General features: G+C 38.5%; 1 protein-coding gene across 2 annotated transcripts; it reads left to right on the top strand.

The window, feature by feature from the left end:
• The first annotated feature begins 227 nt into the window (after positions 1–227).
• pld2 (phospholipase D2) lies at positions 228–17,878 on the top strand. 2 transcript variants are annotated; one of them, XM_029448573.1, is made up of 24 exons: positions 228–370; positions 4,625–4,764; positions 4,867–4,994; positions 5,523–5,665; positions 5,815–5,908; positions 6,725–6,790; positions 6,881–6,939; positions 7,030–7,275; positions 7,388–7,531; positions 7,627–7,710; positions 8,006–8,084; positions 8,208–8,318; positions 8,402–8,611; positions 8,723–8,876; positions 8,980–9,098; positions 9,591–9,704; positions 11,812–11,916; positions 12,456–12,544; positions 12,775–12,888; positions 13,585–13,631; positions 13,869–14,003; positions 14,602–14,755; positions 15,088–15,205; positions 15,320–17,878. In XM_029448573.1, the coding sequence occupies exons 2-24, from the start codon at positions 4,635–4,637 to the stop codon at positions 15,542–15,544; spliced, it is 2,868 nt and encodes a 955-aa protein (XP_029304433.1). In that variant the 5' UTR covers positions 228–370; positions 4,625–4,634; the 3' UTR covers positions 15,545–17,878. The 2 variants fall into 2 exon arrangements, with proteins under 2 accessions (XP_029304433.1, XP_029304434.1); XM_029448574.1 differs by lacking the exons at positions 13,585–13,631; positions 15,088–15,205; positions 15,320–17,878 and having other exon boundaries at positions 14,602–14,735.
• The last annotated feature ends 71 nt before the right edge of the window (positions 17,879–17,949 follow it).

Raw genomic sequence — 17,949 nt, 5'->3', positions numbered from 1 at the left:
GTGTTCATGTTGTCTGCTTTCCACAAACATATGGAAAACAAAAAGCGTTTTGTTTCTGAAAACATACAACACATTGTGATGTTGGTTAAATTCTGATAAAATAAATAATAGAAGAACAAATGTGTAATGACCATAACCTGCTTCTTGTGACAAAGCTGCCACATTTCAAGATATTTCCTTTTCTCCTCCATACTGTCCCACTGGACACGCTATGGGAGGGACTAAAGAGTGCATCACCTACGGGAATACAAATGAACTCTCCACTCAGAAAACACGATGAAATGTTACTTTTAGCCTGAATGTATGTGTGACTTTTTGTCTCGAGTGCGGAATAGCTGTGTGCTGAGTCGCGGCGGAGTTTAAATTGAACGTAAGTATTTTGTAGGCCTGAAGTTGACGAACATTGCTCTCCTCTGCCTGAGCTGTCGCTGCATTGCCGATGTGAGATTATCCAGCTGCGGATTTTTACGGCACTGAGAGGCACGAATACCTGCTGTCGGTGTGATGTCTGAATACTGTTGTCACTTTCGATTAGTGACATCTGTGGCGTAGTTTTGTAATCTGAAGTAATTTCTTTGAAGAATGCCTGCGCTGTATGAAACGGGCGGATGGGCGGAGACGACAAAACTTAGCTTTTTTTCCACTTTAGTCAGAGCAACCTTGATATCCGGAGACTTAAAATGACTGTATAGCTGCACTTTATCCTCCGTGGTGTACGTTAAGAAAGTGTCTCATGCATATTTTGGTGTAAACTGAATATTATATGTTCTGATTGAGCAGCAGCATACCGCAGCCTTATCCAAACTCCCATCAACTAACACCAAAACACTTGTGCTTATCTCCAAAGTTGTATCTTAAAATACCTTACAAAGCGTGTGACTCATAGTGTCAGTTTAATGAAAAGAGTTAATATAAGTATGGTGAAACATCAGTCAGGAAGAATCGCAATTTTAGGCGACAATTGTGCAGATTTGGGGAAATCCGATTGACATCAGCGCAGTCAGCGAGTTGACTCAGCTCTGTTGTTTTAGTCATGTAGGAATGTATGACACATATCAGATCCTGTCATTTGTTTGCACGAGTCTGGTGCTATACATTTTGCACAATGGCCACCTCCATGTATTGTTTCTAAAAGAGCTGGTCAATTATGCAAAACATAACGTTCCCCTATAGTAGGGAACATAACCATTTGTGTAGATCAGGCTTGTTTATAAAAAAATGACACCATTTTTAAAATCAATACTACACTGCATGTGCCTTTCTGCCCATATAAGAAGGTGCACACAGAGAGGTTAGCTAAGCCTGAAGGGAAATTAATTTATAGTAAGTAAATAATAATAACCCTGGAGATTTAATTTTAGCCTAAATGCATGTTTGTTAGGTTAATATATTTCACTGAATGAGGCAACACAATGGTGATTGAGCCTCTGGCCCACTCATTAAAGCCCTTGCATTTACAATATTATGAACTGAGTGTCTGTGGTGACATTTCTGTGAAAAATCACAAGCGGCGATCCTTGGGAGGTGAGATCCAAAAACATTACCATCTAACAGCCAAAGAGAACAAAACGGAGATCATCGCGATTATTATACATTTATTTATTAACATTTCATGATTTAGGATTATAATGGATTTTAAATTCAGGATACTGAATGAATCAGATCCAGGTGATGTGGTCCAGGCATGGTAACATTGAAAAAAGTTTTATAACTTAGTTACTTAAAGTTTTAAGTAGGTTGTATAGTCAGTGGTGCTCTCTTTCACCTGTAACCACACCAAGCAGTGATGTAAGTGTACTAACCACACCCTGACTACACTTCCACATCGTCGCACCACAGTGAGAAGAGGTTCAACAGTAAGAACCAGATTTTCAGCTGGAGTCGCTCTTTAAAAGCTTCTTTTGTGCAGTACGTTCATGCTATTGTAAAACACTTTTAAATATATTGTTGGTATATGTTTTTGTTTGCAGAGAAAATACAAAATTCAAAGTCAAATAAAACTCAACTGTAACAAATCCTTCACATAGGGGCTTTAAATCTCTCGTGGCCTTGTAAGTCCCTGCTGCTCGTAACCTAAAGCGCTAACTGATCCAGTGTTGTTGTCCAAAAGGTGTGTAGAACAAGCACTTATACACACACAAAGATGTATGCTCATAAAACCATTTGGTGTGTAAGATGTGGCTTGGCTTGGCTTTCAGTGAAAGCACTCAGTTCTGGCCAATTTGGCTCATGTAGTAGAGGACCCTGGGTGGGTGTAGTGTTGTATTTCACAGGTAGGAAGCCTGAGTAAATAGCGTAAAAAGTTTCACTCCAATAAACAAAAAAACAAGATAAACTTGTCAAGTCAAAACAAGACTACTCTGCCTTTCAACATTTCCATATCATTCTCTTATGCATGACTATTTACTGTGCATTATGTACGCTAAGTGGCAAGTATAGCTAGTTTCTCATCTGGCATTCAAGGTCAGAGAGAAAACAGCTAGTCTTCATAGCACGCTGCAGATCAAAGAGCTCATTTAGCAACATATTGTTTTGTCAACATATCTCAACAAACAGCTGGAAGTTCATTTAAATGACAGTGTTTAATACTTAGATGGCCTGAAAAGATCCAGGTTTATAGGTGGAAACAATGGTCCCAACATGGGTTTAATAGCAATTAGAACATAATAACTTGTTTGTTTCATGAGAATCACAGCAACATCTGGTGCAGATCGATCCTAATGGGAGTTAATTAAGTTCTTCAGCAGATGATGGAAACTTAAAGGAATGTTGTTCAGCAGTTATAGTAGCCCAATGATTCTTAGGAGAAACTACTTAATTAAGATATAATATCTGTTATGAAGGAAAACATTGAGATAACAGTAACTGAGATAACAAAGCATCTACGTAAGAGTTCCTTATCAAGCACCAGTATTTGTTTCAGACAACAGTGAACCATTACAAACTAATGGGTGTTTTATGATTTAATCAAAATGTTATCTAAATGACAGTATGGACTAGTGCAATATCTAAATCACCTGGCAAAATATGTGTCAAAATAGCATTCTGAATTAATTACTGTGGTGCTGCATAGATGTCCCGGACTACAAATCGTATTCTACAGACTTAAGACAAAAACATATTTTTTGGTACAAAAAAGATAATTCCCTCCAATATTGTGAATCATATCTCAATTGCAATGTCAGTCAAAATAATCGCAATTAGATATTTTTTCAAAATCGTCAGGTAGTAACTTCAAACCTTGAATATGAGCAGTGGATTTATTAATCAATCATTCTACTGATCTATATCGTCTCATTTACAATCTAAGTAGGATTTAGATCTGATAAACTTCTTAGATGTTTCATCGTCATCGCACACACACAGACACGCACACACACAGACACAGACACACACACACACACACACACACATACACACTTACACACCCTCCCTCCCCTTTGCCTCGTTGCCCAGGAAACATTCAGCCATTCAAAGACATCTACCCACACACACTGTAGCATACAAAAGGGTTCACACACACAAACCTTTTCTCCCACTGGTAGCTGTGTCCTAGATTTCTCATATGTTGCAGTGTCGATGACCTGATCAACAGGTAAACAGCCCAATGCAATGTATGAGTGCTGTTTTTGGCATTTTGACAGCAGCATTTCTAACGTTGCAAAGTGTGTTGAGTGCTGTGATACTCGGTTGAATGATATGTCGCTTTGCTCCTCAAGGATTAGATTCACTTCAAGAACCTGTGCTGTTATTTCACTGATTAATCAGCTTCTTTAAATACTTTAACTGCATCTCCAAACATAATAATATCAGTGTTGGTATCAGCTACTCTGCATGCTGGTACTGGTTTAACCATAAGCTGCTGCTTTTACAACCACTACGACTTCTACTAGTGTGCATATTGCTACTGCTACTGTAGTGTATCTAATGTAACTGATACTGACACTGATACTATTACCACAACAAATACAATTACTGCTGTAGCTGCTACTGCTATAAAGTACTGCTACTATTAGTAGTAACAGTACTTTTCAATCAATTTTCAACAAAATTACTGCAGACATAAGCGTCACAAATTCATTGCTTCAGATATTAACCTTGATATTGCTTCAAATGTTACTAGTTTTATATGCATACATATATATATTTATATATGTATGTATATATATATATATTGCAATAAATAAACAGATATTAAAGTGTAATCAGTTCTGCCTTTCTGCTGATAAAATACAACAGATTACCTGTTGAATAAAAAATAAAGGAAATTATTTCCAACATTATATTATTCACAAATTGAACATTGTACTGAACACAAAAGGCACTAATAAAAGAAAGAATAATAGTTACATTTCTAAACATAATTTTCCAATGATACTCTCTTTCCATTTATTAAAAGAATCCCTGAGTGTAATATCACATCTTTCACAATGTTTATCAAGATGACATCATGATGACAATCGGACAAAACAAACTATATAGATGTAGATTGGTCTCAGTTTCCCGTTTTCTGATAAGCAGTTTTCTCATGCATACCACTGTAGTGTACATTATGCTTGGTGGTGAGAAGGTGCACAAACTCTGGTCTGTAAATGTAAAACTCTCTTTTCTCTTGTCTCTGCAGCTACAGTGCGATGGCCAGCCCAGATGTGATCGAGCCAATGGTTCAAAGCTCCACGGCCCAAGACCTGGACAGAAGGCGCTTCTCGTACGACCTGCACGGTCTGAGTCCAGACGAGATAGATGGCCTCATGTCCAGCAGTGGTAAGAAGAATTGCCCCTTTTTAAAAATACATTTAACCATTGCAACTATAATGGCTGCATCAAAATACTTTCATTAAAATGTTCTTATCTTCCAAATCACAGAGGGTCGTCCTTTCCTTGTTGTGCATCGTCTTCCTGAAATAAAAGAGGAGGGTATACCTTTTTTAATGCCTGGTATCCCTATTACATGCAGAGTGGACAACACAGAGAAATACACAACTCGCTCGAAGGTACACTTGTTTTCATTATATATGGGAAATCGTTTTTCTTTTTGTGGTTGTTAACAGGATGCTTCACCCTGAAGTTAATGATGAGTACTTTACCATACTGACATGATGTCAGAAGTTTGTTTTGAGCCAGTAGGCTGTAAATGACATGGTGAGCTGATTGGGCGTGCTTTCAAGTGCAGCTACAATGTTAGGATAGAACAGGTGAGTATAGTGTTGGGAGTGTTGTAGGAAGTGGGTGTTTCTGGGATGCCTGGTTTTACCACTCGAGGCCTCATTTAACAAAATATTAAAATTATTAGGAGCTCACTTTATAACTATATAACTATATAATTTTATAACTACTTTCAGTCTTTTTTCCTTTCATGCTACATTTCTAGATGGATATTTTTTATTAAAAAGCACAAGATTATTTGTAATGTTGTATAGTTCAGAGAAGCACCGCATGTTCCTTCTTTTATAAACATCTTTTACAACGTAACTCAAAGAGTATAACATATTTTCCTCACTTTCAAACAATCGTCTCTCCAGGTCCATATAGGCACCCTGTACACAGTGCGGCTAACACATGGCCACTTCCACTGGACAGTGAAGAGGAAGTACAAGCACTTCCAGGAGCTGCATAGAGACCTTTACAAGCACAAGATGATGCTTCACTTGCTTCCTCTGGCGAGGTCGGTGCACCAATCTGTTTGTTTTAATCATGCAAATCAACCTCCCACTCTGAGAGACTTGCAAATCTAAATCTGTGTGATGTGTTGCGTTTGAGTTTTTATCTTCAGATTTCTTCAGAGTGTTTTAAATATTAAAATTTCTCTCAAAGATTTGCAAAGGACAGGCAGCAGCTGCGAGCCATGTCAGAGGAAATGCCCAGCTTACATGGGACTGAACGGACCAGGAGGACCTCCAGCAAAATGGTATCAAACTAAACAATTCGATACCTGCATTATAATAATAATAATAATAATAATAATAATAATAATAATAATAATAATAATACATGTTTATTTATGTAGAAAAAAAGGTGCACATAGCAATGACATGACAAAACCAATAAAAAGGATACAAAAATATAAAGTATAGTGTATATATAGTACATACACACCATTCGTTGGAATAAACACGCGTGGTGTGTACAGAATTGTTGTTGTTTGCAAGATTTTAACATGTATTTTATTCAAAGAAGAAGTTTTGCCAATCTAAGATATTATACTACGGGAAATATTGTATATTTTAAGACCGCCACTTTTTTGTAAAATAATACATTTTCAATGCATATTATAGGCTAAACAGCATGTATATGTGAATATATAGACGCTTCATTAATTATGTTAAGGATTAAGAATTAACAGATGATTTAGTGAATAACTCTTTTTTTGTGAACAATGCAAATACTCAACTGCAACTATTATACAATCCATTTGGTAAAGATTAACATTTATTAATACAGGAGGAGCATCTTGTTGTTTTTTTGTCAATGCAGGAATTTTATGTTGTGCTAATTTGTAAATTAATTTAAAAGGTTATATATAAAAAAGTAGAATAAAAATATTGTGGGATTTCTTTTGTTTTTAACATATAACAAAACACATTTACAAATCCTTAAATTTAAACAGCTGCCTACAACTTTGTCACTATCTGTCTGTTGTGTGTCAAATTGCAAATTGTATAACTTTTATATATTTGTTGTATACTCTAGATGTAACTTTTATTTACCTACTTTTCTATTGCAGAAATACCTTGAGGAGTACCTGAATGGTCTCCTGGAGAACTCGTTTTGTAGGAATGATCACAGCATGGTAATAGCTTTAAAATAAAGACACGCATACACATTTATAACTGAATGTCCTGCAGCATGATGCCATTTTCTTATCTACTCTTTTTTCCAGGTGGAATTCCTCTCTGTGGGCACCCTCTCCTTCATCACTGATCTCGGACCCAAAGGCTTGTAAGAAAACTTCCTGAGAGTGTGTAAAGTGGGGAAATGACAAAGTGCCTGACAGAGATTAATTGTGTGACATGTGTCAATTTGTCTCAGGGAGGGGCCCATCTTCAAGAGGTCGGGGGGTCACAGGATCCAAGGCCTGAACTGCATTGGCCACCATCAGTTCTGTTTCCGCTGGTCACGCCGCTGGCTGGTGGTGAAAGACTCCTTCTTGATGTATATGAACCGAGACTATGGCAAGATCAACTTTGTGTTGCTGTTTGACCCTGAGTTCAAAGTGAAAGTGGGCCGTGCTTACACAGACACCAAATATGGAGTCTGCATCGAGAACTTCACTCGGTAGGTCACCTGTGTGTTCGCCCACACACTGAGAGCTACAGCATACTGCAAATATTTATGACTGAGGTTATGTTGTGTTTAATGCATACATGGCCTTTTTGCTTTTGTTCAGGAGTCTGGTCATCAAATGCAGCAGCTACAGACAGGCTCATTGGTGGAGTCATGAAATCAACCGGCTGTCAGACACCTCCGACTTTCTTAAAGTGCAACGCTTCGAGGGGTTTGCTCCGCCTCGGGAGAACACGCTCACTAAATGGTCAGATACGTATTCTACCTTAGATTTACAACTATCTGTGTCCCCATTTCATCCTCATGTGCTAAAGCTTTATGCTTTATGGATATTGTTTGAAGGTTTGTGAATGGAAGTGGCTTCCTTGCAGACCTGGCTGATGCTCTCGAACAAGCCAAGGAGGAAATCTTCATCACAGATTGGTGGTAAGTGTCAGCAAGATCTGGATTTGGTGAGGAAAAGTTATACCAAGTTGTACCATTTAAATATTTTAACTATAAATTAGATTAGGAAGATTTTAAAATGTCAAGAATAAAGTCTAAATGCTGAGAATAAAGTCAAACGTTCTGTATAAGAGCTAAGGCTAGTAGTCTATATTCTTGAATTTCAAAATGTTTTTTCAACTTTATTCTCAACATTTCCTTTATATTCTTTCTTTATGCCTGGCTCTAATATTTTCCCATATATTTCTCATGTGAATAATTTAAATGTCTCCATCAGGCTCAGCCCTGAAGTGTTCCTAAAGAGACCAGCAACTGATAACTTCTGGCGCCTGGATGAGATACTCAAACGCAAAGCAGTAGGGATTCTCTCTGTCTTGTTCTCCTCCTTAATACAATTTTAAATAATTCTCAAATGTACCATTACCTGTGCTTATAATTTTTTCAAATGGCATTGCCTGTTTTTGAACTTTTTCCCGCAGGAACAAGGAGTCAAAGTGTGTGTCCTTCTGTACAAAGAAGTGGAGATGGCACTTGGGATCAACAGTGAGCACAGCAAGAGGACTCTTATGAATATGCACCCCAATATCAAGGTCTGTCACATTCTTTCATACACACAATTACCTGAGGCCTTAACTTGTGTTTTAACATTAATTTGAATCCTTATGTCCGTCAGGTAATGCGACATCCTGACCATGTGTCGTCTGTGGTGTTCCTGTGGGCTCACCATGAAAAGATGGTGGCCATTGACCAAACTGTAGCGTTTGTGGGGGGGATTGACCTGGCGTTTGGGAGGTGGGATGACAACCAGTACCGACTAACTGACCTGGGTTTGAGAGAGAAGGTTAACAGTGTAACCGAGGACGGGCCCGACGGAGATACAGGAGTAAGAAACTCTACCACTGATTAAACATTAATATGTTTACAGTAGTTCATGAGCCTGGGCTTTCAATATGTCACACTCCCTGCAGACACTAACGCATGTCTCGTTAACCAGGACAATGGTGTGGCTGATGGTCTAAAACCATCCCAACCAGTTGATTGCAAGGAGAACCCTGATGATCTGACTGGTAACACTAAACTGTGGCTTGGCAAAGACTACAGCAACTTTATCAGGAAAGACTGGGTCCAACTGGACAGACCGTTTGAAGGTATGCTATCCGAATCTCCTTTATTTCACACTCAAGCAGACACACTGAGAGACTCTGACAGCAGGGTGCTAAAAGTGATTGCTTGTTATTTAAATTTTTTTAGATAACATCGACCGCACTCAAGTTCCCCGCATGCCGTGGCGTGATCTGTCTGCAGCTGTTCATGGCAGAGCTGCGAGGGATGTAGCCCGCCACTTCATCCAACGCTGGAACTTCACCAAGGTTAGACTCAAAGGAAAGTTCTGCTTCTTTGAAGCTACCTGGGGTTGTATTGTCATAGTTGTTATGCATAATTATTGCAAACATCCTGATAATTTTAGAGACTGAAGCATGAGTGCTCTCCTGGAATCAGCTTTACAAATGAGTCTACAGGTTAACAAGCTTCAGACGGCTTTTACACACATTTTACTGTAAATATCCAAAGCAGTTGTAAGCAAGGAGGTGTAAGCAAAGTTTAAAAAAATGTAATTGCTATTTAACGTCATCACATAGAGCTAAATAAAATATATCTCAGACTTATGTCACCATGGCCCTATTGACACTTCTCTACTATGATATGCTATGCTAATCTATTGGGTTTATTAGCCACAACTACAATAATATGACTCAGATAGGAAGTAGTAAAATTAACTTCTAAACAAGGCTTCTGCAGGAAACACGACCAGCAGGAAGGTTGAATATTTGGCCTTCTTTCATTTGTTTTGTCTCTTCTAGATCTTCAAAAACAAATACAAGGACGAGTTCTACCCTTACCTTCTCCCCAAGTCTCACTGCACTGCTGACTCACTCTCATTCACTGTGCCCGGATGCAAGAATGCAACAGTGCAGGTATTTATGCCCCAAAGGCCAAGTCTCTATCTGTGCAAAAATACGGAATATAGGTATTTAAAACTATTATATTGGATAACTATACTGAACAAATATTAGAAAAAAATTCAAAACTGTCTATGAAAAGGTGTCAAGGTGTGAGTCACATTATCTCAGCTCTAACAGGAGTTAGTGACCGGAAGGAAAGTCTATCGTTCCCGACTTGTCATAGTGCATTTTCTTTTCTCCTCATACATGAAACTCACAACACTGGCACGTTCAGTTATAAGAATAATGTTGTGTTGCTTAGCCTTGAGACACATACATAATTCTGATTTTCTTTTATATTCACCGTTGGTGGCAGCTCTGCCGGAGATTGGTGGCCAGTTGTAAAACAAGGTCATCAAACACTGAAGACAACAGCGCACACCAGAGCAAGAAACATACACAGTGTCCTGCACAGAAAATAAACCCCGGGTCCTTTACACATAAGATGACAGAAAACTATCATAGTATTTATGGTATGGCTTAATGCACATATGAAAAAGGGATTTCTTTGTCACACAAGCTTTAAAGATGCTTTTCATCAGGAAAACATCAGGGTTGGAAACATTGGATTCTCATTTGAAGAAAAGAACAGAAATTAAAAACACGTCATAGCACATATGTTGTGAAAGAAACCATGCTGACGGTCATCTCCCATATTTTGGGAAATTAATGAACTGTAATTACTGTGAGCAAACAAGACCGTGGCACCTACTTGCTTCTACACTGAATCTCTACATTGTGCGACACAAAGTCCGATCTAGCAGGAAATCTAATGGATTGCTTGACAGTATAACAATAAGACTCTGTTCGGGCTTTTGCAGCTAAAGTATTCAGAGTTGTTTTTTTTGCGACGGCAGATGGTGGAACGAGAGAAGAAAAATCACTTCCAACATGTTTATCCTGTTCAATAAAGCCAGAGAAAACAAATGCACTGCCAAATACGGGGTGGAAGCATCTTATTTTACAGGCAGGGGAAATGTGGTCCAGGTTATGAGAAACAACAGCATTAGCAACAAAACTGTCACGACAGAGGCAATCATTCTCCCTCTATGCTATTGTTATGAAGTGTTCAGATAGTAAGTGTGGGGTAACAATATATTTTGCTGTGTGTATTTTCTTCTTCTATTGTGGGCGGTGGCTTGTAATCCTAACCCTTGCTCCCTATTGTCCTGTACCTTTTAGGTTTTGTTCCCTCAATTAGGTTTCAGGGACGCTTCCTCAGTTGTCATATTCTGTCTTCGAGCTGTAGAGTCCATCGAGTGTCCCCAAAAGTAAAGTAGAAGTTAACAAGCTGAATACATCACTATCTTAAATTACTACAAAACTGATCGCAGCAACAGGTTTCTGTTTTAAGTTGTAGGCATATAAGAGCTGCAACAAGTACTTGTAAAAATGTATAGTTTATTTATAATTAGTGGTAATACCTAAAGGGGACATATTAGGAAAAACTCACCTTTTCAGTGCTTGTGCGCATACATTTGGTATCTGGAGCGCCTACAAACCCTCAAACTGAAATAAGACAACCCAGTCGGTTCTTTGTGGGCTGCCGAGGTCATAAAAACATTGTTTTCAACAAACTATTCAAGATTTGTCTCCCCTTCCTATGTCATATGCAGGTTTATTAGAATATACCGCCCCCATCTAAATATCTCCGCCCACGGTTTGAGAACTACCTTTGCAATTTGAGCAGACTGGGCTTTTTCGGGAGGGGGGCTTAAAGAGACAGGTGCTGTTTCAGACGGATGGTGAAACAGATATATTCAGAAAGAGAGTATGAGAAGAATTCTGTTTTTTTAAACATTAAAGCAAGTTAACATGTTCTAATCTAGTAGAAACCTTAAACCTACAAATGAGCATAATATGTCCCCTTTAAGTTTCTTGCTCTTCTCTGTAATTCCTGTACTACGCTTGGATGTTAAAGTTTATTTGGTAACAGCAAGTTCTTATGACGAGTGAGGCAAAGAAGACACCGTGTTTTCTATTATCTAATCAAGGGTTTAACACTCAAAAGTATCTACTAAAGTTTTGATAATACCAGAGGACATGTCTCATGGACTAACATGTCTTTCTTTTTTTTCAGGTGTTGCGCTCTGCCGACCGTTGGTCTACTGGAACCTGTGAGAACTCGATCCTCAAAGCCTACATCCACACCATCGAGAACAGCGAGCACTACATCTACATCGAGGTAATGCAGGAATGCTTCGGCCAGTCACAGACAAATATGTACCTGATAGCATCGACTGATAATCTGATAGTCTATCGATGCGTTTTAATGATTTGTTTTACGTCTGAGCAGTTAAACAGACAGATCATGTCGAAATCATCGGCAAAAATGTCAGTGTAACTGAAAATTGTTTTAGTAGCAATGTATACAGGGTTCATTTAAAGTCTCGAAAGTTTAGGAATTTAAAGGCTTTAAGAGTCTGGAAATGTTTGGTTTTTGTACCTTAAAAGTTCTTGAATTTTATTCCCAGAGCTGTATGAACCCTGAAAATAACTTATTTTTGTATAAATAAATTGGCTTCCCTTTATCTCTGATGTTTCAGCACATGATTCAGAACATTCTACTCAATTATTTCACTGAGAGATTCTGTAGCCAATGCGTGTCCAATCACGTTTCATGAGTCTGAATATAATGACGGCTCGGCCCGTCCTTGCCAGCTACCTGCCTGTTTTAGCCCTCACCTCATACTGAGCCACCATCTGCTTTCTCTCTGCCCTCAGAACCAGTTCTTCATCAGCTGTGCCGATGGCAAGCTCGTCCATAATGGGATCGGGGATGCGATTGTGAATCGAATTTTGCGCGCACACAGGTCTGGTTTGAGTATACAAACCAGATTTATGTTCAGACATTTTGCATACACACATTCTTAAACATTGAAGTAATAAAGTTTTTCATAAAGCTGGATTAAAACATATAAAACAAAGAAGATACGTTTCTGCATTTAGAAAGATGAAGAACACAAGAGTTATGAGTGTAAGGAATAGTCTTGTATTAATGTTAAAATACACATGTAAATGTTGACATTGTGTCTGACTGCAGAGAGCAGAAGAAGTACAGAGTATTTGTGGTGGTTCCTCTTCTTCCTGGATTTGAGGGAGACATCAGTGCAGGAGGTGCAGTTGCCATCCAAGCTATTCTGCACTTCACTTACAGGTGAGAGCCTTTTCCTCCCGTCATCACTCTGCACTCAGCCCAGACACCAGCACAAGCACTATAACTTACAAGACACCAAAGAAAACACAACCTCTGAACCTTCATCTGGCCCACAGACATGTTTCCATTCATGAGTTGTAGTTGATATAGATTTTCCTCCGCTCTCTCTCAGACTGTTAAAATGCACTGTTGAATGTCCTTGAGACCTTTTCATAGACCGTCTATCCATTTTTATTCAATTTGTTCAATAAATGTAGCTCATATAGTCCTAAACTCAAATTGAATTGAGAGAATATCCCCTTCCTTTGGCTGACATGTATTACATAAGTAAGAAGTACGTGTTTCTCCAGTTACAGATTTCTTTGATAAAAGTGGATAAAATCATTAAAATACGATGTAATTTATTTTGGAAGTTATTTTAGTAGCACAAGGCAACTGAAAAGAACCCTGCAGCTTTTTGTTTTATCATACAAACTCATTAAGTGACATCACGAGCCCAGTCAGCATGTTGTTATTATTATTAAGGTTTATCCATCAGATCCCCCAGTCTGTTGTGAATGTTATGCCCGAAGTGAAGTCACTGAAGACATTCTGCTTACCAAAATGATTGTGTTATTATTTTTCAGTATTTATTGTTGTACTATTCTTCCTGTATTGTCATAATTATTTAATTTCAATGGGTAATTAATGTCCTAGGACCATGTGCCGAGGGGAGCACTCCATCCTTTCTAAACTTAGTGAAGGTGAGTTTACTGTTATTCCCCCCCACACACCTGTTTCCTCTCTAACATGTTTCTTTATTTCTCCTCGTGTTGCTACTTTAAACTGAAGCTACTTGTACTAGGTATCTGCCCACCAGTCTACATGTTCACCCTTCTTCCTTTCACATTCACTTTAAGAGTCTGTGTATGTTTCTTAATAAATCTTCACTGTATTTTTGTTTATCCCGTACAATAACGTGATTCTGTTTTGCCCCCCAGTGAAAGACCTGTGGACGGAGTACATCACATTCTGCGGCCTGAGAACACATTCCCAGCTGTCCCAGTCGCTTGTCACAGAGCTCATTTATGTTCACAGCAAGACCCTCATTGCTGATGACCGCTGCTATATCATTGGTGAGATGAATAATTAATACAATGACATTTCATTTATACAAGTTAACCTCCTTAAGAAGGGTGTAGTAAAGTGTGCAGTTTGGATTTTGAAAAGCTGCACAAATAATAAGGACCTTATTTTGAGTTAAAATCCTAAAGGTTTTCATGAAGTCAAACCCCATTTTTGATATTAATTATGGTTGTCATTTTTCCGAAAGTCATCTAAAGTACTTACATTTTGTAATTACATAACTATACAGTAGTTTTCATTTTTAGTGGTGGAGTCCGCCACCGTGCTGGGTTCAAATGGCCTTCATGCACACGAGAGATTCACAGGAATCGATATATGCATGTAATCCTGCGAGCACCTTTTGTAATTGTATCTAATTGGTATCAGCCTCACCATTTACTGTTCACTATCCTTAATTTTGTATTAGAGCTATATTAAGTTACATGGAAACACGATGGATTTGTGACCAAATAACTTATTTTTACAAATAAGAAAAAAAGCAGCACTTATTTTTTTATTCTGTTAGTTGCTTCCTGTGTTGATGGTTTGGTAATTGATGCTTCTGAAAAGACAGATTGTTAATGCTCATACTTTTTACACGCGTTTCAGGATCAGCCAACATCAATGACCGCAGCATGCTGGGCAGCAGAGACAGCGAGATGGCAGTGTTTGTGGAAGATGAAGAGCGGGTCCTTTCCACCATGGACGGGCAGGAGTACCAGGCAGGACCCCTCACACTTGCTCTGCGGAAAGAGTGTTTCCGGTCAGGACAAAATATGTAACTCCTGAAATGACATTGTGTTGATGTATGACCATGAACATGTAGACGTGTTATACTCAACTCAACTGTATTTACTTATACAGCACCGTTCATACAAATATACAGCCCTAAGTGCTTCACATAGAAAAAACAACAATAAATACATTTCGCAACACTAAAAATTACGACAATAAAATGTCAGAAATGTATAAATATAGGTCAATAAAATAAAGAAAATTAACACCAGGGATAAATAAATATGTAAAAAACAATGATTAAAACTAGATTAAAAGATAGGTCTTTAATTTCCTTTCACTTACCTGTCTGTGTTACAGTGTTCTTGTTGGAGCTTCTTCAGACCCGAGAATCAATGTTGATGATCCAATCAGCGATGAGTTCTTCTTCTTGACCTGGAATGAACCTGCTAAACTGAATGCCACCATTTACGAAAAGGTATAATTAAAAAAAATGATGGTGTATCATAAATCCTGACCATTTTATTCTGAACGGTAGCAATGTTTTAGTTTTCTTACCTCTTATTTGTTTTCGTTGTTTGGTCTACAACAGGTCTTCAAATGTCTGCCTAACAACTCTATCCACAACATGCGAGAGCTGAAGGAGCACTCCAGCGAGGATCGCCTCTGCGACACAGACCCTGAGCAGGCCAGAGAGGAGCTGAAGGCCGTCCGAGGGCTGCTGGTCCACTTCCCTCTGAGGTTCCTGTGTGAGGAGAACCTGCTGCCTCCACTGAACACTAAAGAAGGCATGGCTCCTGTCGGGCTGTGGACATAACCGCAGCTCAGCCCAGATCAGACCACTACATAACAGCTCAAATGGATGCTGTAGCTCCTTGTAGTTTATAATGTTCAGCACAGTACACTGAAGTACACTGTCACTTCAATGGTGAGATGAAGACATCACCACAACACACATTTTTTGAGCATCATTGATGTTTTTTATATTGTCTTTTAGAGTGACGATGATCTAGTCTGAACATAACATCTGAAATATAGATTTAATCCTGATTTATAATAGTAGATTAACCTGAGGCAGGACACTTTGTTCTGCTTCATAACTTGCACTTCAGTGCAATCTGAACTGCAGGGCTGGCTGTGGTGTTAAACACACACACAAATGAAAGCATGAGTCAGGAGAGGATTGCAAGTTTGTATTGGAAATCATGCATCTCACATAATCTGGGAACATAGTGTACATTTATTGGTGCAAGGTTTTTGGGTGGGTGGGTGGCTCCCTCTCTGTCTCTTTCTCTCTCTCGCGCTCGCTCTCCCTCTCTCCCTCTGAGGCTTCACCTCTCACTGCAGTGCCAGCAAATCTGTCAGAACATTTGTGGTTGTTATGGTGACGGATATAAAGAGATGACTGGATTGTAGCTGAAATAAAAGATGGGATAGGGCAGAAAAGAGAGAGCACTGATACGAGGGGTATATTACTAAATCGGGATGGTGTACCGGAGAATAGAAGGTGATATGTTGAAAGAGGACTGATCATTTCTGTGGAAGCTAAATCTTTTTAGTATTTCTGGATGAATGATCAGGTGGGGAAACGTAGAGAGGGAAAGTAAAGGAGGACAAGATCATTAAAAGGTGTTAGGTTGATTTACCGCTAATTGTTGCCTTTTTTTAAATTCACCATGACAACCAGAGTGAGTAATTATTTCAACGTGTTGTCAACAGAACAGAACAAAACATTCCACTTCAGCTATTTCCTGTGAGCTGCACAATTCTGTGTCCAGGTGCCAATCTCTCGCATAACTACCCTTTATTAATTACTATGCACTAGGCTCTAATTTAGGGCACATTACAATGTAACTGAGTAGTGACATAACAAGGCTTTCATTCACGCTGCAATTCCCACAGAGCAACGTTAAGTCAATATCTTTAGTCTAAAACCACAAAGAATTTTACCACAGAGGTCAGTTATGTGCACAAAAACTGCTAATTCCCTTTACCGAGTCTTTAGGAACTGATTGACTACTGTTGAGCAAGCCTTGCACTGAACAAATATGTACTCTTTTGAAATATTGCATTGGAAATATCATGTAATAATTCAGTAGAACATACTGTGCTGCCCTCATGTAGAAAAGCAGGACATGGTTTACTTTTATGCAATATGTGATTCATGTTTCCTTAGCTGTAAGACATGAGTGACAGAATTAGAGTTTGATCAAAGTGAGAGGTTGAATACTGTCAGGAAAAACAACGTTTAGGGTTTCTCACATTGCACACAGTCTTGCCAAGTTTAATGACATATATGCAAAGCACCTGTATCATATCCATGTTTTTAAGAGCATAACCAGCAGAGAGGCAGACGCCCTGTTCCGTGTATTTTGAAGAGACCTATATGTGATGCATTGATGTGCCTGAAATGACCATAATCAAGTTCCTAATCCAAAAAAAGTAGAAATTTGCAAACCTGTGACAGAGCCTGTGAAATTGTACTTCACAAGCTACTCGAGACATGTCCACAAGTCAACAACACTACCAAGGTGGTATCAGTACAGACGTGTCTGCGAATCTGACAGATGACAAGTTTCCCACATGAACACTGCCTTGCCTCCACATGAAGCACCTTTCACAGAGGAGCTAAGAAAACCATCTGTGTTTAAAAAAGAATCGGAGCATTGCTGGCTTCACGCTTATTAAGATATGAAAAAGCCACTATGATCACACTAAAAGCAAGGTAGCATCCCTTGTACAGCACAAAATGGTTGCTTTGAGGCGTATTCTTTGTTAAAAGATTCTGCAGAAATGTCTGTGATATAATGAGAAGTGACCTCATACTGTTTCTATCATGATTTTATTTTGATTGGACTAATAGCCAGCATTACTAATACAGTTTTATGAATATACTACTAATAGAAACGTGTGTTTTTAACTCATCTCTATTATCCTTAACAGTCCCCATGTGAAAACCTTTGTGTATGCTAATCTGTAGATCTAGATTATTACCTTAGAGTTGCTGATGTATACGTTACTAACGCTCAGAGGTAGAGAGAGAATAAATATGCTTACTCTATCACTTAAGTACAATTACTTGTACTTGAACTTGTACTTTTAGGTATATTTATTTTCTTGATTCCTCAATAAACTTGTTTTTTTTATGGAATTACAAAGTGTATATCTACTTTTACTTTGATTCGATAATTGCAAACTTCCCATGTACTGTGGTATATGTGT

This window comes from Cottoperca gobio, chromosome 14 (assembly GCF_900634415.1).
Source record: "Cottoperca gobio chromosome 14, fCotGob3.1, whole genome shotgun sequence".
Taxonomy (NCBI): domain Eukaryota; kingdom Metazoa; phylum Chordata; class Actinopteri; order Perciformes; family Bovichtidae; genus Cottoperca; species Cottoperca gobio.
This window is presented reverse-complemented; position numbering and strand designations above follow the sequence as displayed.

Coding starts and splice junctions, on each gene's coding strand:
- pld2 (XM_029448573.1), top strand. CDS start 4,635: ATGGCCAGCCCAGATGTGATCGAGCCAATGGTTCAAAGCTCCACGGCC. Junction 6,791..6,880: donor GTAGGAATGATCACAGCATG/GTAATAGCTTTA, acceptor TCTTTTTTCCAG/GTGGAATTCCTCTCTGTGGG. Junction 7,711..8,005: donor ATCTTCATCACAGATTGGTG/GTAAGTGTCAGC, acceptor TGTCTCCATCAG/GCTCAGCCCTGAAGTGTTCC.